Source organism: Chrysochloris asiatica, unplaced genomic scaffold (assembly GCF_000296735.1).
Source record: "Chrysochloris asiatica unplaced genomic scaffold, ChrAsi1.0 scaffold00020, whole genome shotgun sequence".
Lineage (NCBI taxonomy): Eukaryota > Metazoa > Chordata > Mammalia > Afrosoricida > Chrysochloridae > Chrysochloris > Chrysochloris asiatica.
In genome coordinates, this window is record NW_006408538.1 from 16,825,336 (window position 1) to 16,849,088 (window position 23,753).

Consider the following 23,753-nt stretch of genomic DNA (forward strand, 5'->3'; position numbering starts at 1 on the left):
AACAGGACATGACCACCACTACCACATTCCATGTTCTGATTATTGATTATAGCTGTTTCTCTTCATTTTAATTTGTGCCCCATCAGCAAATGAAGGTCCTACTAGAGTCCTGGTGTGGTGCTGTGGGTTAATGTGCCAGACTGCAAAGCCATTTGAACTGTAAGGTTGGTGGTTCAAGCTTACCATCTGCTCCTCAGAAACCCTATACAGGGTTGCTATGGGTCAGAACCAACTCAACGGCACTTAACAGCAACAGCAACATACAGTTTCTGAGGAGCAGTTGGTTGTTTTGCACCCCAATCTTGAGATTCAAGACCTTATGGTCCAGTGCTTATTCTATACCACCCCAGGACTCCAAATTTAAAAACATGTCTTTCCAAACTGCTTTCAATTCTCAGGATGCACCGTCTTTTCTTCTTTTCGTTTTTGTTTCCAAGTTTAAGACTCTAGCTCTGATAACATCTCAACTCCTCAAATGCTTCCTTGACCTCCCCCCTCCAATCATCTTCAGAAGCTCTCTCTTGTTCTACGTTTGATTGCCTCTCCCAAGTATTTTGTTACTACTAAAGCAATACGTAGTGTAGGGGTGACAAGTTGAGTTGCTAATCTCAAGGTCAGCAGTTTGAAATGACTAGCCATTCCATGGGAGAAAGATGAGGCTTTCTATTCCCATAAAGATTTCCAGCCTTGGAAACTCTATGCAAGGTCGCTGTGAGTCGGAACAAACTCCACAGCACACCACCACCACCACAGCAATATATGGTATCCTGGTGTGGTGCAATAGGATCAACACTGGACTGTGAACCACAAGGTCAGCCATTCAAACCCACCAGCTACTCCTTGAAAACCTTATACAGGGCCGCTAAGAGTTGGAACTGAATCAATAGCACTTAACAACAGCAACTCAGCAGTATGTCTATACCTCCATCATTGTACTTGTCTTACTGTGCAGTTGTTGTTGTTAAGTGCCTTCGAGTCAGTTCCAACCCATAGTGACCGTGTACAGGGTTTCCGAGGCTGTAAATCTTTACAGGAACAGAAAGCTTCATCTTTCTCTCACGGAGCAGCTGGTAGTTTCAAACTGCTGACCTTGCGGTTTGCAGCCCAATTCATAATCACTATGGTACCAGAGCTCCTTTTCTGTGCAGTAATAGTTGTCAAATTCCCCCCGTTGATTATAGCGCCTCAAATTCAAGAGCCATACTTTACTTCTTTTGGATATTGATCATCTAACACATTATTTGGTACACATCTAGATATACAATACATTTTATGGGATTCCTTTTACGGGATAAATGACTAATATTGTACAATTCTGTCTTTTGTTTACTTTTCTACTAAGTAGACTGGCAATCAGATCTTAAAGGAACACTGGTAAAGACATTGGTCACCCCCCAACATTAAAAAAATTATTTGAAGAAACTTTAAAAAACCCAAAAAACTAACAAATGATGGAAGTATTTTATATTCCAATAGTCCAAAGAGCTTTAATAATAAACATCATTCATGCTAAAGTTATGGTCAACTGAGGAGAGTTGGAATGGGAAGGCAGAAAGGCATTTAGTAAAAAGAAAAATGGGAAATGCAAGAGGCTTGACAATCATGTCTGCTGTAAACTGAATTCTGAAGACAGTAACTTGATGTAATGTATGACTCTTTAAAGTGGCATTTGCTTAGAGTCTGACTCAACAGGCTATAATGCATGATTTATCCACAAATTACTGCAAAGCTGGCTCTGCTTCCTAAGACACTGTCTAGACTCTTCTAAGAGTGTATAGCAGGCTAGAGGTTAAAGCTATTTTCTAGAAATTTCCCTTTTCTCAGAGAAAGAATAAAAATTAAACCTAATAGAGATGAGGTTACATTAGTTTAAAAAGGGGAAAGGAAAAAAACAAGGGAACACTAGCATTTTGCTCCCCATTAGCACAGCTGTCATTAGCCCTAATTGTTTTTTATAAAAACTTCCATGTATTTTAAAGACAAATTCTGAAAGGCATTTGCCTCTAAAGATGTTGTTGTTGTGAAGTGCCATCAGTTGATTGTGACTCATAATGACTCTGTATAGGGTTTCTGAAGAGGAAGCTGGTGGGTTTGAACCATGAACCTCGTGGTTTGCAGTCCAGTGCTTATCCTACAGCATTACACCAGGAGCTCATAGCTCTTCCCAAACCAAACGCAACCCGACCCTCTGCTGTCCAGTGGATTCAGACTCATGACCACCCATAGGACAGCACCCATAGGCCCACAGTTGTTCCCAACACTGGAATCTTTACAGAAGCGGACTGCCTCCTCATTCTCTGTCAGAGCAGCTGGTGGGTTTGGACTGCCCACCTTTAGGTTAGCTGCTGAGTGCTTTACTACGACATTACCAGGCCTCCAAAGATCTATTTGATCTTTGCTGTATCTTAATCTCAGATACTGTAGACTGCAGACATCATTTAGCCTAAACTTCTTCATTCTAAATCCAATCTTGAGGCCAAAGTTGATTTGCCTATAGGCTCATCTAGGTCCCAAAGAAACCTGGAGAAAGCTTCCCTTTTGTTATCCACACTATCTAATTCTACTTCACTGTCCACTAGTTTACTAATGACCTCTGGAAGACCTGTCCTTGATGACCCAAGGTCCTGTTACCAACATGAGAACAGTTAGGAGACCCATTCAATTGAAGCCTGGTTTTCTCTGCCCTCTCTGGGGTCCCTCACTGCTCCCTTGCCTCTTTTCATGTAGTCTACAATTGGAACAAAGATCCAATAAATATTAATCATTTGAAGGCAAGGGGCCTTGTACTATAGTGGATTAAGAGGTGGGCTGCTAACGATAAGTTCAGTAGTTCAAATCTACCAGTCACTGTGTAGGAGAAAGATGAAGCTTTATAGCCTTGGAAACCCTACACAACATTGCCAAGAGATGGAACTAACTTGGTGGCATGCCACCAGCACCACCACCCTTCTCTGGACAGATTGAATTTCAGAGTTAGAACCGACTCAAGTATCGCCACCTCTGGGAAAACATTTTCTTTAAGTATTTTCTTTTCATATAGTAGTTTTAAACATTTTCTTGATAGTAAGTTTTTACAGCCTTTTCCTTTATGGCTTCTGGGATTCATATCCTTAGAATAACTATTCCTATTCCTTGATTTTAAGGAGGCTCTATTTAATTAATTGATTTAGTCTTTCCCTTCACATAAATTAATCTGTGTATCGTACGTATATAGTACGTGGGGGAGATTTTCCTGAGTAGCCCCCTCCCCTTACTTCACAGTTTGATGTACACATGTATTATATGCATATCCCTAGTACAGTACTGGGCGTCCTCACTGTGGGTAATGCGCTGGACTGCAAGGTCAGGTTGAACTGCAAGGTTGGCATTCAAGCTCACCCAATTGCTCCTCAACTTGAATACAAGGTTGCTATGAGTCAGAGCTGACTTGACAGCACTTAATGCCATTGTGCAAGAATTGCTGGCCTATTCAGCTCACCTTCATAACCTTCTTGGGAGCAGGAAAAAGTTCATCTTTGTATCTTGGGCATTTAGCATAGATCCTGAAATGCTCAAGTTTGTAGTTAAGAGCAGATTCCGGGGAATTGCAATCATGAAGCAATGCATATGATTTGTTGAATGGAAAACTGATGATCTGTTCTGTAAACCTTCACTCAATTCACAGTAAAACATTTTTTTAAAACAGACTACAGAGTCAGACTGTTTGGAATCAAATCTTGCCTCCCATTTATTATGTGTGAGAAGTTGGGCAAGTTGTTTATCTTTATAGTGCCTCTGTTTCCTCATTTGTTAAATGTGGAGACTTATAATACCAGTTTCCCAGGGTCGTGAAGATAAAATGAAATGATGTACATAAAGCACTTAAGACTTGTACTTGGCCATGATCAGCTCTCTAGAAATGTTGGCTAGTGAGTGTTTTGATGCTATAGTTAGTTCTCAACTGTTAGAATGCTTGAGACTGTTAGAAGTCTAGTTTCAGAGACATTGCTAACTGGAAGAATATGCTTAAATATTGAACTACAAATCTTCTAACATCTTCCTTTATACTACTTTTCAACATATTGTAAGTTACAGATTCTGTTTTGTGTGACAGCAAAATTTTAATTGTCACTGTGCTCTGAATTACAAATAACTGACATATGAATTTTTAATATTGACACACAGGTGAGAAGCACCTGTATTCTACCACAAATGGCCGATAAGATGATTAGAATGAGAGAGGAAAAGTTTCCATTGGAGAAAGTGAAAATCTTCATGATTTATTTATGAGCTCCTTTTTTCTTGGGCTTCTTTTTTTAGTTTAAAATGAACTTCGATTGAATCACTAAAGAGAGCTTCTGAAAGAAAAATCCTAGAGATTGCCAAGTATTACAAAGGTATCACTAACATATAATTGGTTTTGGAATTGCAGCCCCAAAACTTAACACTGTCAAAGTTGATTCCAACTCAAAGTAACCCTATCTCTAAAGTTTTCTGCACTTTACCAATCAATTTGAAAGGTCAGATACAGAAATAGAAATACTTAGTCTTTTTAAATAAAATGCTCAGATGTATTTTAAGCAACATAGCATTACTCTACACCCCATTCTCCAAAATATATGAAAGATGAAGCACTTTTAAACATAATTTTATGAATTACCAAGGTTGCATTTAGATTTTGAAATGGCTTTGCTATCACCATGGAAAGTCCACCATCTATAGTATTTTCAGTCTGATTCTAAAGGCAGAGAGAGCACCTATGTTGTTGCTGTTAAGTGCTGTGAAGTCGATTCCAACCCACAGCAGTGTGGCACTGTGAATTAATGTGCTGGATTGCAAAATTGCTTTGAACCATAATGTCGGCAGTTCAAGATCACCAGCCATTCCTTGAAAGCCCTATATAGGGTTACTATGGGTCAGAACAGACTTGATGATGCTTAGCAACAACATAGGGTTTCTGAGGAGCGGGTGAAGGAAAGAAAATTGCAAAAAATTTAAAGTGTTTTAGTTTTGGATCTTAAAAGAAGTTCTTATATCTTCTTCTGAAACTAGCTCACCCTGAGAGCAAGCTCACCTAATTTCATTAGCATAAATTACAGGACCTAACCCATGATGTAAGGAGCTCTGGTAGCGTAGTGGTTATGAATCGGGCTGCAAACCGCAAGGTCAGCAGTTAGAAACTACCAGCTGCTCCACAGAAGAAAGATGAGGCTTTCTTTACAGCCTCGGAAACCATGCTCAAGGTTGCTATGGGTCGGAATTGACTTGACAGCACTTAACAACAACAACAACAACACCCCACAGTGTGATAAAGAGTCCTGGTGTGGCGCTGTGGGATAAAGCATTGGTTTGAACCACAAAGTCAGCTTCTCCTTGGAAACCCTGTATGTCGGAATCAACTCGATGGCACTTATCAACAACAAGCCCCAAGAAGTGATACAGAGAAAAAAATTTATAATTGGCTTTCAAAAGCACTGCTTTCTATATACATTTCTATTTTTTTGAGTAATGATTATTTCCTAGAACATCTCTTGGTGCCCCAAGCAAAGAAGATATACTAGGTTGGACAGATCATGTTTCTGATCTAATTAGTTAATTCCTATAAAATAAACTGGAGTTCTGGTGTAGGATAAGCACTGAATTGCTAATAGCAAGGTTGGCAGTTCAAACACACTTAACTTAGGGTCATTATGAGTCAGAACCACATCGACGGCACTTAACAACTAAATAAGATAAACTGACATCTGGATTTAAAATGTAAGTAAAGAGATCAAAATAAATAATTCAAGATAAATATTTGTTATGGTCTGTTTAGAAGGCAAGAAAATATTTTTGAGAAAAATGACAACGATGATGTATGTGAGTCTGAGCTTACATATTTCTCAGTATTTTAACCAGCTAACTTTCAGGTTAACAATGACGATGTATTTGAGTCTGACTTTACATATTTCCCCACAACGTGGTACTTTAACCACCTGTCAGGTAAAGGAGCTAATCACTGGGCTGTTGAACGTAAGATCAGTGGTTCAAACTCACCAGCTGCTCCCCAGGAAAAAGATGGGAGGCTGACTGTTCCCGTCAAGATTTCCAGTCACAGAAGCTCTATGGAGCAGTTCCACTCTGTCCTACAAGGTTTCTATGAGTAGGAATTGACTCAGAGACACTGGGTGGGAGTGGGAAGTTTCTGGGAAAACTAACAGGTTCCATTTGAGAAGATTATTTGCTATGGCCTTTATCAGACCTTTATAAGCATAAAGAGGTTCACGTTGATTAAATTCTTTACGAAAAAAATATATTAGCAAGATAATATTATTATTGTAACCAAATATAAGATTTGCAATTTTCCTAGGAAACCGAAACCAAACCCACTGCCAGGGAGTTAATTCAGCCTGATGGCGTCCCTACGTAGCGTTTCAGAGGCTGTAAATCTTTATGGAAGCAGAACGCCTCCTCTTTTCCCTACGAACCAGCTGGTGGATTTGAACTACTGACCTGTTGTAAGCAGCCCACTGCACAATGCCACCAGGGCTCCTTGCAGGGGGGAATATTATTGTTGCTGTTTTAATAGTTCTTCTAAAAAAAATACTTTAAAACAAACACTTGGCTGATTAAAGTTATAAATATGCAATAGAGCTAAGTACTCTTTTATAAACTCTTTTATCAACTTCTGGAAAATTCAGAGGATAGAATAAAAGAAACTAGATTTATTACTATCCACATGAAGCTTCAGAGAGGCAAAATTGGTAACCTACTGAACACTTCGTTTCAGTTCTTGGGCTTAATTAAAACAAGAGCCAACACTCATTATTGAATTTATATAATGAAGTCCCTTTTTCAGAAAATAAAAAACTGCTTTGCCAAGAGTGCTGTAGTTCTAGAATGTGTCTGATTAACAGCTCTCTTGCCTTCTAATGCCCTTTCCCATGACCTTTTGGTCTAGTAGGAGCTAAAGTTTGTCTCTTAACATGTTGTTCTGCATCAGAGCAAAGTAGGTTAATTCTACTTCAGCACTTTTAAGAGATAGACACAAAGATGTAAAGTTTCTTGATTATTTAAAAGGTTAAGTTACCCTGGAATTTCCTTGGGCGCTTTCAATCATCTAGTTGTAGTTACACATTTTAAAAAAATCTTTTAATATTTAACTAACATTAAATAGTTTAAAGCTTACTTCTTTTGCTGACAGATGAGATTAATAAGCATAGTTCTTTATGTTTCCTTTTTGCCTTACCTCCTGACTGAACAAACCTAGTTATGTCAAGTTGATTAAACACTGGGAATATGACAGGCCTTGTTTTCCTTTCAACCATGTCTAATTTGCCTACAGATGACAAAAAGATGCCTTCTGTTTTTTTTTTTTCCAACTCTTTATTGTAAATTGGGTGAAGGCTTACAGCGTTCCATTCAACAACTCACACTTAGCTTTTCTCATTAATTGCAACCCCACAATGCAACATCACTGATCCCACTTCCTGCCTGTTTCCCATTTCCACTCCTCTGCCTTTCCTACTCTTTTTGAACTTTGTCCTTTGGTAAAAACTGCCCTTTTGATCTCCAATGGTTGATTACTCTAGATGTGTGTATGCCACTGGTGTTACGGGTTTCCTGAGACCTGTTAATTGTTTGCCTTTCTCAGACCTGAAGGGTGATAAGGGACAGTCTCAGGAGTTCCATCAATCTCTACCTGACAGTAAGTCTTTTTTGGATACTCATGCCTTCCTAAATTGCGATAATCTGACTGGTTATGCAATAAGCTTGTGAACCCCAACATTTATAAAATGATCATGCAAGACAGGAATTCTACTGAATGACACCTACTCAGTTTCTTTGTTTTACAATCTAGAGATGGATGTTTCCTTCTTGTATAAACAAGTTTTTACTTTTCTTTGGCATAATGACAGGTCCTTTTCCCCCTCCCTAATTGAAATCAACCATAATCCTTCAAAGAACTCTCTTTCTGTTTTCATTTTTAATAACATCCCACTTGTTGCAGCTTTCAGGAAATCAATGAATATATTAACTGGAATTAGACTTGGCACCCGTCTCCACGGAGCTCAACTCAATAGTTCTTGGTAGCCTTAGATGGAATTTTTAATAACCTCAAAAGAGATTTTATCTTAAACTAATTGTGTATTCTCAAATTATTCCTTTAAACTCACCCCCGACTCCCCACACCACTGTAGTGATCTACTTTTATTTTATCTTCTGGGTGACCCTGTAATGCTCTGAGGGTCCATGTCCAAATATGGAGGCTACTCATCACCTGCCATTTCTGTGCTGTAAAAATATCTGGTTCTTTCAGTCTGAAACCCTATATAGGGTCACTATGGCACTTCACAACAATCCCGTCTATAAAAAAATACAACTTTTATATCTGGTTACAATAATAAAATTTTACTAGCACTTTTTTTTGTTTTTATTTTTACCAGTACAGATTTATTGTTGTTGTTAAGTGCTATTTAGTCAGTTCCAACTCATAGTTACCCTGAATGGGGTTTCCAAGGAGCAGCTGGTGAGCTTAAACTGCTGACCTTGTGGTTCAAACTGACCTTATGGTCAAGCGCTAATCCTACAGCGCCACACCAAGACTCTTAAGAGCATTAAAATGTTTCTTCTTTAATTCAAATAAGCTAATGATGGTCAGGGAGAGAAATTAAATTGCTAAATTTAAGTAGCATCGGAAACACACACACACAAAGAGTGTATTTCCTTTCACAATTAAAACACTCACTAGAGTGGACTAGGAGACGGCAGTGCTGGGGAAGAAAACTGTAGCAATGAAATTATTTTTCTGTCCCTAAAATTCAGAAATTTGATTTTCTTGAGCACTCAGACCCAAATAATAACCCAGGCACAGAAATTGCGATATATCAGACTAAAAGTTAGTTAAATCAGTCACAGAAGGAGCCTGAAAGTTAGTGTGGAGCAGACCTGAGTTGGAATTGTGGCTCTTTCACTTACTAGCTGTCTGGCTTTTAGCAGGTGACTAACCTCTTTGAGTTTCTATTTCTACATCAGTTACAATCACCATCCCACGGAACACTACAGGGTTGGTGGGAAAATGAAGAAGCCATGTAATAGATGTACACTGCCTGGCTCATACTGGACACTCAACAGTGTCCATGGGCTTCTTTCCTCTTCCCTAAACCCTCTGGAAATAAAGCCTGAAAACTAAATAGCATCCTCTTCACTCTCAAAGTTACTGAGGTGAGAAGAAACAAGCAACTAAATGGAAAAATAAATCTCCTTGATCTGAAATTTAGATAACTAAATATTCAAATACAACTGGTAAGAGAAACAATGATGCAATTAGAAAACCCAGAGGAAAGTTACTAAGATACTATTAATTGCAGTCCCAGTGTGGCACTATGGGATAAAGCACTGGACCGCAAGGTCAGTTTGAACCACAAGGTCGCCAGTTCAAACTCACCAGTCACTCCTTGGAAACCTTATACAGAGTCGCTATGAGCCAGAACCGACTCAATGGCACTCAACAACAAGAGTCTCTCCATCCTCCTCTTGGCTGTGACAATGACATCATAATTCATGGGATGAGAGAACGGACCCAAACTTTGGAAAAAGAAATTACAAGTGTTGCCTGAAGACTGACTGTGAGGGTTAGAAATGTAAAGGTGGATGTTTTGTAGCAAAGGAGGGGAGTGGTTGACTTTGCAGTTCAGGAGTGGAGGTCCCTGGAACCATCAAGGGACAAGAGTGGAGTATGGGGACTTGCCAGAGAAGCAGTGACGCCACAGATGGAGGCAGAGAGGATGATGTGGAGAGATGGAGCAGCTGGGAACTCTAGACCCAGAGAGGAAGAGGAGCTGTGTGCTGATGACCGGGGGTGGGGGGTGGTGGTGGGGGGCAGGCTTGTGGGGTATACCCTTTGGTTGTTTGATTATGCATGGAGGGGACTGTAACCATGGCAATGAAATGATATACAACAGGATGACTGTAAAGCGAATGTTTTCCCATGTAAACTATCACATGATTCACAATAAAACATTTTTAAAAAAGTATTGACTGAAAACAAAAATTGTTGCCACTTTCCATATATTTTATCAGAAAATGATTGCAAAATGGAAGTCAAGCCTTTCAATCACTCATCTGAGATGACTGTTTAGGTGCCTATCATGTGTGTTCCACTCTCCTAGGATATGGGGGGCAAACAAGAGAAAGTGAAGGAATACTTGCTAGAGGTTTCACACGTATCTCAGGTTGTTGTTGTTGATGTTATGTGCCATGTTGTCGTTTCCAACTCATAGCGACCCTATATAGGGCTTCCGAGGCTATAAATCTTTATGGGAGCAGAAAGCCTCATCTTTCTCCTGCAGAACAGCTGGTAGTTTTTAACTGCTGACCCTGTGGTTAGCAGCCCAATTCGTAACCACTATGCTAATAACATCATCTCACTTAGCCACTACCCTATTTTAAAAATGAGCGGCCAGGCTCCGAGTGGATAAAGAACCGTCTGTTGTCGTATATGGGAGTGACGGAAGGAAAACGTTAACCAAGGTCTAACTAGCACCAAAGCGCATGATTCTTCCGCTGCCCACCCTCCTCAAAGAACCACAAATCTAGTTGGGAAGACTCAGTACTGATTGAGAAAACTTTAAAAAGAGTGCTGTCCATTTTTCAAACTGTCCAGTTGGATCAGGTGGAGGAGGACGTGGGAGTAGCATATCAGAATCTTGGAGAAGCAGACAGAGAAGTAAAATATGTAGTTTGAAAACATAGTCTTTTTTTGGCCAATATTTTCATGTGTTTTTAAGGCTCACTAATGTTTTCAAATTCAAATAACATTAAAGTAGGGGACATATTAATAAAACAAACAGAGAGACTGAGAAACATCAGTGGAAGGGAATTACAAACAAAATATCTCAAAAAATCAGAATTTATATTTTTGTCTCCAGACAAAAGTGAACACAGAAGATATTTGAGGAATGTGTTGAATTGCATAGAATTAGCAGCCAATTTAATAAACTCAAACACATGTGATTAAATAAATACACACACAGACTACTAACATGCTCTTAGAGAATTATGCATAGGGACTGAGGAGATTGCGGGTCTAAACTCTGAGTGGAAAAGGAACTTGTAAATCTCTAAACACGTATATATCTTTATTCTAACATTTTGTGTTTCCAGCTGTTCACTATCGTTGCAAATTTTTACAATAAGAGCTGTCTATTACCCCCTCAGTTCCGACTCCACGGCACATAACAACAACAACAACAATTACCCCCTCAACTGTGGGAGGACTCTGAGTTTCTCTCTCTTCAAGCTGGGTATCCAAAGACAACTATGGTTTTCAATCTAGACTCTTTTGGCTTTCAGACCCGGAACCACCTTGCTGCGTGGCATTTTCATGGAACATGTTATTTCCTCCCTGCTGTCAGCTTGTTGATCACTGATAAGATTCAAATCCATCAGTTCCCACAGCTGGAGGAAGATTGAAAAAATTCCCACAGTACAGGCCCTTCCAACCCTGTAGCGTCAGGATGGGGATAGTGCCCCATTTTCTAAAATCTAAGAAAAACCTACCTCTAGCTTCAGAACATCATGCTGAAGTTTACGCTGAAATTCAAGGAAGTTTTTGATTGTCAGCTTCCCCTTGAGATCAGCTCCAAAAAAGTAGGTTGTGAGGGCCGAACACAAGCCAGACTTGAGGGTGTTTCCGGTAGTAGGACGGTCTCTGTGACGCATACCCATGCTGGTTTGGGAGCGAATGATGCTCTGAACCTAATAAAGAAGCAAACCCCACACAGAAAAAAAAATTATAAGGTGAAGAAAATGTAGAAGAGTAACAATAATGGCTGGCTTTGTTATTGTTTACTGTTTGGCTGCACTTATTACAACTATCTCAATCCTCACAGCAATCTTATCTGTAAATCCTATTGCTAAACTCATTTCACAGATGAGAAAACTGAAGCACAGAACTACTACTCGGGGTGATGTGGCTAACAAGTAACAACCAGGGTTCTAACACAGGTAGAGTGATGCCTTTAAAATCGGGATGCGCTTGGAAACTCTCTTCAGAAAATAAAATACAGTTGTTTTTGAGGCTCAAAACCTCTCTCACACAACTAGGAGAACAATTAAAATAATCTCTCTCCTATCTCAGGAGACTCTGTAAAATTTCATACTTCTGACTCTGAAGTTGCAGAAGAGAAGTAGCGTAGCTCCAGGCAAATGCAAGACATCTTAGAGATAGAGCACATTTATTAGAAAGATGCATGACATACAAAGTCAATATGAAATAATCCCCACAAAAAGCATGGGGAATTAGTTCAATCTTTGACTATACTTTAAATGACAGTTTTGAAGAAGGATAAAAGCCTTTGGAATAGATTGTAACTGAATGCAGGAAAAACAAAAATCCTCACAACTGGATCAATAAACAATATCATGATTAACAGAGAAAATGTTGACGTTATTAAGAATGTCATTTTACTTAGATCCATAATCAGTGCTCAAGAACTCAAACGTCACATTGCATTAATCTGCTGCAATAGACCTCCTTCATGTATTAAGAGGCAAACATGTCACTTGGAGATCTAAGGTGTGCTGAATGCAATCACCTATGCATGTGAAAGCTGGACAATGGATATAGAAGATGGTGTTGGCACTGAAATTATGCACTGAAATTATGGTGTTGGCAACGATGATTGAAAGTACAAAGGACTGCTACAAGTACAAACAAATCTATCCTAGAAGAATTACAGCCGGAACGCTCCTTGGAAGGAAGGACGGCGAGACTTCATCTCATATCCTTTTGTTATGTTGTTAGGAGGGACTAGTCCCTGGAAAAGGACATCATGCTTGGTAAAGTAGAGGGTCAGCAAAAAATAGACCCCCAACTAGATGGGCTGACACAGTGGCTGCAATAATGGGCTCACACACAATAACTGTGAGGAGGGCCCAGGCCCAAGCAGTGTTTCATTCTGTTGTGTATCCAGCCACTATGTGTTGGAGCTGACCCAACAACACCTAACAACAACACCAATTTTTGAGACTAGCAACAAGTGGACTAACTACATAAATGAGAGTTTTGAGGCAAGTTTGATTTTGATTACTGAAAAAAAAAAAAGTTACAGAAATCTCCCCGCAGTCATTTCTACCTCTTTATTAGGTAAATGGAGTTCTGGGGTTGCACTGTGGGTTAATGCGCCAGACTGCAAAGCTCTTTGAACTGCAAGGTTGGCAGTTCAAGTTCATCAGATACTCCTCGGAAACCCTATACAGGGTCGCTATGGGTCAGAACCCGACTTGATGGCATTTAACAACAACAACAACATTAGGTAAACAACAACAAACAGCTATTATGAAATTAAAACTGGGATATATATATAGATAAACATTAAAGAATAATACATAAATTCTCTCGGTAATAATTTTTAAAGTGTCAACTAGAAAAACAACAATAATTGAAACAAGATTTATGAGTATAACAAAGGATTTACCTTTGTTAAATGTCTATTATTATTTTATTTTATATATTATTTGTAATCATGTTGTTGTTGTTAAGTGGCCTTGAATTAGTACCAACTCATATAGAGTCCAGGTATGGTGCCATAGGCTAGGCACTCCATGTCAAGGTTGGTTTGAACTGCAGGTTTGGCGTTTAAACTCACCAGCTGCTCCTCGGAAACCCTATACAGGGTCATTAAGAGTTGGAACTGACTCCACAGCACTCAACAACAACAACATAGGGTGGTTTCCAAGGCGGTAAATCGTTGTGGGATCAGACAATCTCATTTTTTTCCCCACAGAGTGGCTGATAGACTTAAACCACTGACTTTGTCCTTGGCAGTCCAGTGCTTATTGTATAGAGCTACCACACTCACATGCGCAACCACAAAAAGGGACTTATTTTTTGTTTTAAATTTTTATTTTATTTTTTCCTTGAAATCTATTTGAGTTCCTCTTTAAATTTGAACTTTTTTTTAGAAATTCTGTAACTACACTATTTCTTCTTTCTACTTTATGGTGTTTTTTGTTGTTGTAAACTGATATCTCTGGTTCTCTATTTCAGTCTTGTAGTTTTGTTTACTTTGCATACCTCTATATTTGGGTTGAATTCCTGTATATTAATCGTATATTCATGCATCTTAATTTCATGTTGCTGTCTGCTATTGTTGGTTCTCTGTCCAGTGGATTCTCTTTAGTTTGTGTTTTTTTTTCCCAATAAGATCATTCTGGTTTTTACAAATTTTTTAAATTACTATTTATCTGGAAATGTTCTAATTTTGCTCTCAAATTTATGGACAACTTTACTGGATATATGATTTATGATTTTCATTTTCTTTACACACCCCAATGGTTCATACCCCAAATATTTTCTTTCAGAGTTTTACTTATGTCCTCCCATTCCTTCGTGCCTTGCATGGTTTCTGCTGAGACGTCAGAGGGTAGTCTTGTTAGTTCTCCTTTGTGGGGAACTTTACTTTTTCCTCAAGCTGCTCTCAGGCTTCTTTCCTTGTCTCTGGTTTTGAAAAGTTTGATTATGTCTTGGTGAATTTCTTTTGGGAACTATCCTATTTAGAGTTCATTCAACTTCTAGAATGCATAGCTTCTCATCTTTCATGATGTTAGGAAAGTTTTCGACCAACAATACTTGGACAAATTTCCCTATTTATTTATTTGTTTTTTTCCTGTTCTGGAATTCTAATCTCTTGATAGTGTCTCACATACAACTTAGGCTTTCTTCATATTTTTTGTTCTTTTTTTTCTGATTGTTCCTCTGTTGTTGTTGTTCTTATGTGCTGTCAAGGTGGTTCCGACCCATAACAACCCTGTACAGAGTTTCCAAGGAGCAGCTGATGAGCTTGAACCATTGATCTTGTGGTTCAAACCAACTTTGCAGTCCAGCATTACAGATGAACATTGAGAGATTGGCCTTCAACCTCCTTAATGGGGTCTTCCATTAATTCTTTGCCCTTTCAATGCATTATCCATTTCTGAAGTCTTAGTATTAATCTTGAAATCCTGGCAGGATGGGGTGCCACTGACTGCAGGGTGGATGAAGGTGTGGAGTAGCCACCTCCGGCTACCCAGAAGGGCATGGGAACAAGGGAGAACTGCATCTCCTTTGCTATTAACCTCCAGCCAAGTCCTTTGCCCACCGGTCGATGTATTGACAGCTACTTGACAAAGCTCAAATAGCCATACTGCTTCATGTCAGCCTAAATCCGCCTGTTTTTCTTCTCTCTCACTGCTCCTGTTCTGCTTCCTCTTCCGGTTAGTACTCAATCCACTTCCTTCTCCTATCCTCTCAAGCTCAGGGTTCCAGGATCACCCTCTGTATATGAGTCCCTTGGGCTCCCATGTTTTTTGTTATAGATGGTCTGCTTACTCTGCTATCTTGTCCATGTGAGCCAGCCAGCACTAGGCAAAAAAGTTTTAACATGCTTCTGACCCAGGTAATGTGACTGAAAGTCTTTGGGCTTATAGCCTCACAAGAAAGCTGTCCATTACACTTTTCTTAAAAAAAAAAAAAAAATCAGTTGTCATCTCATAAATTCACAAATTTATCTGTCTTTCCATCATTTTCATAGCTTCATTGTAGTGTGGCGCTGTAGGATCAGCACTAGACTGTTAGCCACAGGTTGGCAATTAGTTGGAACTGACTGACAACACTTAACAACAACAACAATCATGCACCACAAATGTTTATTCTAGTACTTTCTGGAGTAGCAGTTGATTAACAATCAATGATTTTACTCTTCCTTTTTCTGGAAGTATGATATAGTTGATTCATTAACATTAAATGCAAGGCTAACAATAATAAAAACTGCAAAGGGGCTTCAAAAAGTTCATGGAAAATTAGAACTAAAAGATAATGAATTTCTTCTACAAACTTTTGAAGCCCCCTCACAGACCTAGATGAAGCCTATCTGACACATGCATTTCTCTGTAAGGCATATCACAGCCTTCTTGTGCTCAGGAACACAAGACAGCAATTCAGAACTCTTTCCGGAGGTCATTTAATAGTAAAGTCACCAATAAACACCACACAAATGTGAAAAACATGGCAATAAAAAAGACCACATAAAGGATACTTTAAAAAACTGGTAAGAGAGGAGAAACAAGAAGGCAGGGCATCACAATATTTGATGTCATTTGGGAAGGTGCACACTGGGTGATTCAAAGTTTTCATCCTTCTGCATGGCTGTGAATGATCACAGAAGTGCCACAAGAATTGATTTCGGTGTTACATATGTAGTTTTTTAAATGAAACTTTATTGTGATAAAAGATACATATAAATCTGGCATTGCAACCCTGCTTAGGTGTACAGTTCAGTGATATTACACTCACCACGTGCAACCATCATGACCATTCATTTCCAAAAGTTTATCATCACCCTACACAGAAATTTCATTTCGCAATAACTCCCCATTTTTTCCTTCTCCCAGTCCTGATCATTATGAATAAACTTTTGATCTCTATGAATTTAACTATTCTAGATAATTCAAATAAATGAGATCATACAATATTTTTCCTTTTGTGTCTGACCAATTTCACTCATGTTTTCAATGGATGGGGAATAATATATTGTACAAGGTGATTTCAAAACGTTCATGGAAAAATGGAATTAAAAGATAAAAACAAATTATAAACTTTATTTCTCAACATAAGCTTGATCAAGTTCAAGGCACTTTTTGTAAACAATGATACCATCTATTTAGTCCATCCCTAAAGCAATGAGGGTCCTGGGAATTTAACCATGTCAACACAACCTTTTTGACCACTGTTGTTGTTAAGTCAATTCTGACTCGTAACAACCCTGTATAGGGTTTTGAGGAGCAGCTGGTGGATTTGAACTACCAATCTTGTGATTTGCAGCCCACTGCTGATACTACAGTGTCACACCAGGACATCAGCAAACAAAAAGAAGTCAGAAGAAGCCAAATCGGGATTGGATGAGAAGGATGAGCAGGAGCAGTGTTGTGGGGGAGGAGGGCTCTCGGAAGAAGCTTTCCTTAGGCATTTTTCTATTAAAACGTTGGCTAACTTTCTCAAAACAATCTCATAATAAGCAGGTGTTACCATTCTTTGGCCCTCCAAAAAGTCAACAAAGCAAAATACCTTATGCATCAATGACCACAACAAAACAAAACAAATCACTGCTATGAGCTTTGCTCCTGACTAGTCTGTTTACATTGACTGGACCACTTCCACCTCCTCGTAGCCACTGTTTTTTGACTGTGCTCTATCTTCATGATCAAACTAGTAAAGCCATGCTTCACTTCCTGTTAAAATTCTTTGAAGAAATGCTTCAGGATCTTGATCTCACTTGTTTCAAGTTCCCATTGAAAGCTCTGCTCTTGTCTGCCGCCCATCAGGATGCAACAGTTTTGGCACCCACTGAGCAGAGAGTTTGCTTAACTTTCATTTTTCAGTCAGAATTGTGTAAGTCGAACCAGGTGAGATGGACACAGTCTTGCCAATTGTTTCTGCTGTTGATCATCTTCAACGAGGGCATGAACAAAATCAGGCTTTTTCCTTGCAAATTAATGCAGTCTGCTCTTGAGGGCTTCATATTCAACACTATCTGGTACATTTTTTAAATGAATTATTCACTTGTAAGCTGCTGATTTCTTTGGGACATAGCCCCTGTAAACTTTTTGTAAAGCATCAATGATATCAACATTCTTCCACCCCAAGCTTCATCAAACATTTGATGTTGGTTCTTGCTTCATTTTAGAAGAATTCAGGTTGCTCTGAATTCTTTTTTAACCGATGTCTCTTAACCTTCTTAGTAACTCAAACTAGACTCCGTTTAGACATGTTATAGCAAGTTAATATGAGTTTATTTCGATGCAAAAGTTTTTTTTTTTAATAAATCATGCATAGTTTTTTTCATAATACACATTTTCCATAAACATTTTGAACAGCCCTCATATGCATAGGACACATATTTTTTTTTAAGCCTGCTGATAGATAATTTGGGTTGTTGCTATCCCTTGGCCACTGTGAAAAACGCTGTAATGACCATTATTGGGCTGTATAGTAATTCTATAGTTAACTTTTTGAGGAACTGCCAAACTGGTTTCCACACTGACTGTACCTTTTTATATTTTACAACTGAATTAGAAAACAGATAAACTATATATATATTAAAAAAAAAACGGAATAAAATTGATATGTCCCTTATTAAACTGACCAAAAAACAAAGAAAAGGAACACAGATTATCAGTACAGGGAGACACGAAGGGTTAGCATCACAGCTTCTGCAGTTAACAGAAGAAGAAGAATGTTATGAACATTATACTGATAAACAACTTAGAGGAGTAATGGCATAGTCTTGAAAAATAAAGATATACCATGTTAGACTGGGAGTTATCTATACAGAAATGACAGACTTCATAATTATTCAAGCAAAATCCAAAGGCAGGCAAAAGAAGTTGAATTAATGAGCAAAACAAAGAGTCTCAAGGCGAATAAGCTTTAACTTCTTAAAATTAGAAAAACTTGAGGCGATGTCATTCTTTTCCTTCTAGGACTACAAATAAGACTGTTTCAGTTCAAACCCTTGTCACTAAAACAGATTGAGAAAAGCTGGAAGAAATTTATGAAAAGTAGCATAGTAAGCAGTAAGTGTTGTTAAGTGCTGTCAGCTGGTTCCAACTCACAGTGACTCTGTATAGGTTTTTCAAGGAAAGGGTGGTGCCAACCTTGAAGTTAACAGTACAGTGCTTACCCGATACAGCACCAGTAACCCATCTATAAAATGCAATATTATGGCAAGGTGAAGGTAGCAGATGGATTCAGGGTGCATATATGGTTATTTGTCTCTGTGTAGTGTTTTATTTTAAAGATATGCCACACTTCAAAGTTTCCTCCACATTGTGCAGTATTGGCCTCTTTGCTCATTTTGAGATTACAAAATTGTGCTCACCTACATATGCATTTTTTTCTGGCAACCATAATACTTATGTTTGGAGAGGCACCGGGGCCCTTCTATGGCAGAAGTTCCATGTAAGTGTAATCATCTAGGATTCAGAGGAGTAGAATTCCTCTACGGCTAAGATCTACTAAAGGCAAAAGTGTGGCAGCATTTCCCTTCTCTTATAGAAATCCTTTGAGAACATATTTATTCTTATATCCTGGAACTGCTTGGTACATAGGAACTGTTAGGTAAATAATGCTATTAGTATTGATTAGCTTGCCCAGATGGAGGCAGATAGTCTAATTTATGTTAGGGAATCAGAGCAACCTTGGCCTTAATAATTTATTTAAATCATTCCTTACATTTCAGAGTAGAGGGGAAATCCACACTTGTTACAAGTAAGATTAATGAGGATAGATACTACGTTAGATTCTTTGGAAATTAGGATAGTGTTAAAGTATTTCTGAAGTACATGAAAATGTGTTAAATATCAGTGTATTGACCAAACACACTTAAGACCATCCATTTTTTTTTTTGGTACATCTATCATTAGTTTTTGACATCTCATCATTAGTAACAAAACTGCAGTGTATAATTTGCTGAGGCTGTCATTCTCAGATGGTCACTTGCTAATGTTCAATTTTATAATTTACTGTTCAAAACACTGCCATAGAGCAGGCTAGAACTTTGCATCTTTCTGAGAGGAAGTTACAGGAAAATGCATGCAGGGGATGTGGAAAATGTTGCCAAGTTATGAGGATTATACATGATGGAAGAGTTTTGTGGGAAATTGTCCATCTAGCAAGAACGCTGAATTTAGAACCCGACGTTGCCAGTATGCAACAGCTCACACATCACAAATAAGAGGAACTGACAGATCAGGACTTAATGCATTTTAAAGAGCAAAGAAATACTTTAGAAGAAGGAAATATTGAGAAAGAGGAAGGAGAGAGGTTGTCAAAAAGTTTTACAGTCAAAGAATTATTAGTTCAGGTTTTTTCCTAAACTAAATCAGGGGCTTTAGTTGCTTGAAAACATGGACCCAAATGTTCACAACTTTGCTCAAGTCAATAGGCAAATTTTGGAAGCAATGAGATGTTACTGAAATACAGATGAAGTAAAAACGAAAAGGACCATACAGACAACCCTAATTTTCTGACTAGAAATGTCATCACCATTCTCAGAGATAACCCAGAACCTTCCTTAAGTGGAATTATTACTACAACTGACAAAATGCCAACATCATCCAATGTTTCTTTTTCATTATTGTGGTACATTTTTATGATTTAAAAAATATGTGTATTTTTTTATGCATGTATTAAAGTATATCTGGTAAGTTTTCATGTTTCCAACTTTCAAAGACAAAGAGTAGATTTATAAAAATAATGATAATAGAAGATAATCATAATGAAAACCACACACACAAAAAGATACTCAACTTATGTGAGAATCAATTCCTGATGGAGTCATTAGAACAGAACCCTGTTGTAACTGGGAACTACATATATTTAAAAGAATTCCCCAGGACAACTTGCCTGTTCAAACTCTTCCATGTCTACTTCTCCATCTCCATTCAAGTCAAACATCTTGAAGGCAATTTCAAAATTTCTCTGAGGAGCTGCAAGTAGAGGACAGATAGAAGGAAGGAAGGAAGGAAGGGTAGAAGGAAAAATGGATAAATGGACAAAGGAAGGAAACAATAAAAATATTTAGAAGGCATTGACAAGAAAAATTCTGTAAGCAAAATAGATGGTTACACAATAAAATATCATCTAAGTCATAAAACACACTGTGAGGGGACTTCACAATGTTCATGGGAAAATCCAATCACCTTTTAATTACATTTTCCCTTGAACTTTTCTGAAGCTCCCTTGTATTTATCTAGATCAGAGGTGGGGCACATCTGGCCCCTGAAGTAATTTGGTCTGGCCCTACCAAGGCAACCACAGTTTCAGCCAACACATTTTTGTCGTTATTAGGTGCCATCGAGTTGGTTCTGACTCATAGAGGCCCTTTATAGGATTTCTTAGAAGCGGCTGGTGAGTCAGAACTACCAACCCTGTGGTTCAAACCAACCTTGCAGTCCAGTACTTATTCTAAGGCACCATATCATTGCATTTGTTGTGGTTAAGTGTTGTTGACTTGGTTCTAACACATAGCAATCCTATATAGGGTTTCCAAGGAGTGACTGGTGAGCTTGAACCGCCGACCTTCTGATTCAGATGATTTTGCAGTCCAGCATCACACCAGGACTCCACACCATCACATTAGTGGTGAGTTAATGAAATGTTTGCCCAAATATAGCTGGCTTATTTTTAAGTTGATCGTTTTGTATGGCCCATGAATGATGATACAAATTTTGGCAGAAAAAAGGTTCCCCACCTTTGGTCTAGATCAACCTGTTAGTAGTAATACTCCTTAAAAACAAAACAGAATTTTACTGTAGCCAGTAAAGAGAGCACTTGTCTATCATTGGATTTCAATACATTTTATCCTAAATCCCTTAAGTTTGCTTTCTTAGACACCATCCCCTAAGTTGTTTACGGTACTGCTCTGTTGCTGACATACAGTATTTTTCACCTGGAGAAGACAGTCTGTCTGGGGTGAGACATACTATTGGAAACAAGTTGATAATCTTACATGTTGCCTTAAGACAAGCTAGTTTTCTAGTCTCTACACCGTTAATATAAGCTGGAGCTCTGATGATGTCCTACTACCAACAAATGATAACTCTTACTAGTTTACTCATCACCACTGAAGTTCAGTATACTGTTATTTACTTATTAAAAAGTCTTGACAGTGCCAAGGATAAGCACTCAGCTGCTAAGTGAAAAGTTGGTGATGAAAATCCACCCAGTGGCTCTGCAGGAGAGACACCTGGAAGTCTGCTTACAGCACTGGGAACCTGGAGAGGCAGTTCTACTCAACAGCACCTAACAACTACTTAGCAAATGCTCTCCTAAGTCCCTATTGCGGTCAGGTCAATCGGGTACAAAAACTCCTGGGGTGGCACTGTAGGGTCAGCACTGAACTGCTAACCACAAGGTTGGTGGTTCAAACCCACCAGCTACTCCTTGGAAATCCTATGGTGGTGGTTACGTGCCATGGAGTTGGTGCCGACTCACAGAGACCCTGTATAGGGTTTCCGAGGCTATAAATCTTTACGGGAGCAGAAAGCCTCATCTTTCTCTTGTGGAACAGCTGGTAGTTACGAACTGCTGACCCTGAGGTCAGCAGCCCAATTTGTAACCACTATGCTACCAGAGCTCCTATACAGGATCACTATTAAGTCAGAGCTGACTCGACGGAACTTAATAATACCAATATCAAGTTGTTTTAATGATTGTTGCTTTATAGTATATTTTTTAAGTTAGGAAGTGTGAGTCCTCCAACTTTATTTTTATTCTTTAAGACTGCTTTAGCTATTTAGGATTCTTTGTCCTGGTATGGCATTACAGGTTAATGTGCTGGACTGCAAGGTCGGTTTAAACTGCAAGGTTGGTGGTTCAAGCTCACCAGATGATCCTCAGAAACCCTATACAAGGTTGCTATGAGTCAGAACCAACTCGACAGAACTTAACAAGCCCATACATATGTATATGTGTGTGTGTGTGTATATATATATATATAGTTGCTTTTAAGTGCTATAGAGTTCATTCTGAATCACAGTGACACTGTATAGGGTTTTTGAGGAGAGGCTGGTGGGTTTGAACCAAACAGCCTTATAGTTAGCAGTCCAATGATGATCCTAAAGTGCCACACCAGGACTCTCTCTCTCTCTCTATATATATATATATACACACACACATATATACATATATTATATATATGTTGTTGTTGTTGTTGTTGTTAAGTGCCATCGAGTCGGGTCCGACCCATAGCGACCCTGTACAGGGTTTCCGAGGGTGTAAATCTTTACGGGAGTAGAAAGCCTCATCTTTCTCCCGCGGAACGGCTGGTGGTTTTGAACTTCTGACCTTAGGGTTTGCAGCCTGATTCGTAACCACTACGCTACCAGAGCTCCTATATATATGTTGTTAAGTGCTATAAATATATATATATATATATTTATTTATTTATGAATTGGTTTTTCCATTTCTGTCAAGAAGGCTGTTGGAATTTTGGTGGGAATTGGTGAATTGCACTAAATTTATAGATTGCTTTGGGTCATATTGACATCTTAACTACGTTAAGCCTTCCAATTCTTGAATATGGAATGTCATTTCTTTAGGTCTTTGATTTCTTTTAAGCAATGTTTTAGAGTTTTCTGTACACAAGGTTTTCACATTCTTGGTTACGTTTGTTGCTAGGTAATTTATTCTTATAGATGCTATTGTAAATAGCAATGTTTCCTTAATATCCTTTTTCTTTTGCACATTGCTGAGGTATAAAAATCCTAATGATCTGTGTGTGGTGACCTTGTGCCTTGGTACTTTGCTGAATTTGTGATAGGTTTTCCATTGTAATACAAGTTTTAGTTTCTTACTATTTAGTGATTCAATATTCTTAAACCAGGGTAAATAATTAACACTGCTTCTTCAATGTTTTCTGTGGTTATAACGCTGGACAAGAATACCACCATCAAACTGTGCTTCAGGAGAGCCATAGAGCCTTTAAATAATATAAACCACAAATTCCAATGAACATATGTTGAACACTGCAGTCTAGTGAAGAGATTACATATATATTTTAAGTGCTCAAAGGATATTTGGGAAGACTCATTATATGTTAATATACAACACATAAACACACAAAACAAACACACAAGCCAAAGAAGAAATTGCAAATATAGGCTTTTTTTTTTTAATGACCACAATGCAATAAACAAGGTCAAAGGAGTAAAATCATTTTATCATGCTAGATACTGAAAAACCCTTTGATAAA

The 23,753-nt window shown here is 38.4% G+C and overlaps 1 protein-coding gene across 3 annotated transcripts in view; it reads right to left on the reverse strand.

Annotated features, from left to right (window-relative positions):
• MICU1 (mitochondrial calcium uptake 1) overlaps nt 1–23,753 on the reverse strand; it is a 184,461-nt gene that overhangs the window by 87,843 nt on the left and 72,865 nt on the right. For all 3 annotated transcript variants that reach the window (XM_006835876.1, XM_006835875.1, XM_006835877.1), the window contains 2 exons: nt 20,405–20,487; nt 11,521–11,718 (listed from right to left, as the gene is read on the reverse strand). In XM_006835876.1, coding sequence (XP_006835939.1) covers nt 11,521–11,718; nt 20,405–20,487 — 281 coding nt within the window. The remainder of the gene's footprint in view (nt 1–11,520; nt 11,719–20,404; nt 20,488–23,753) is intronic.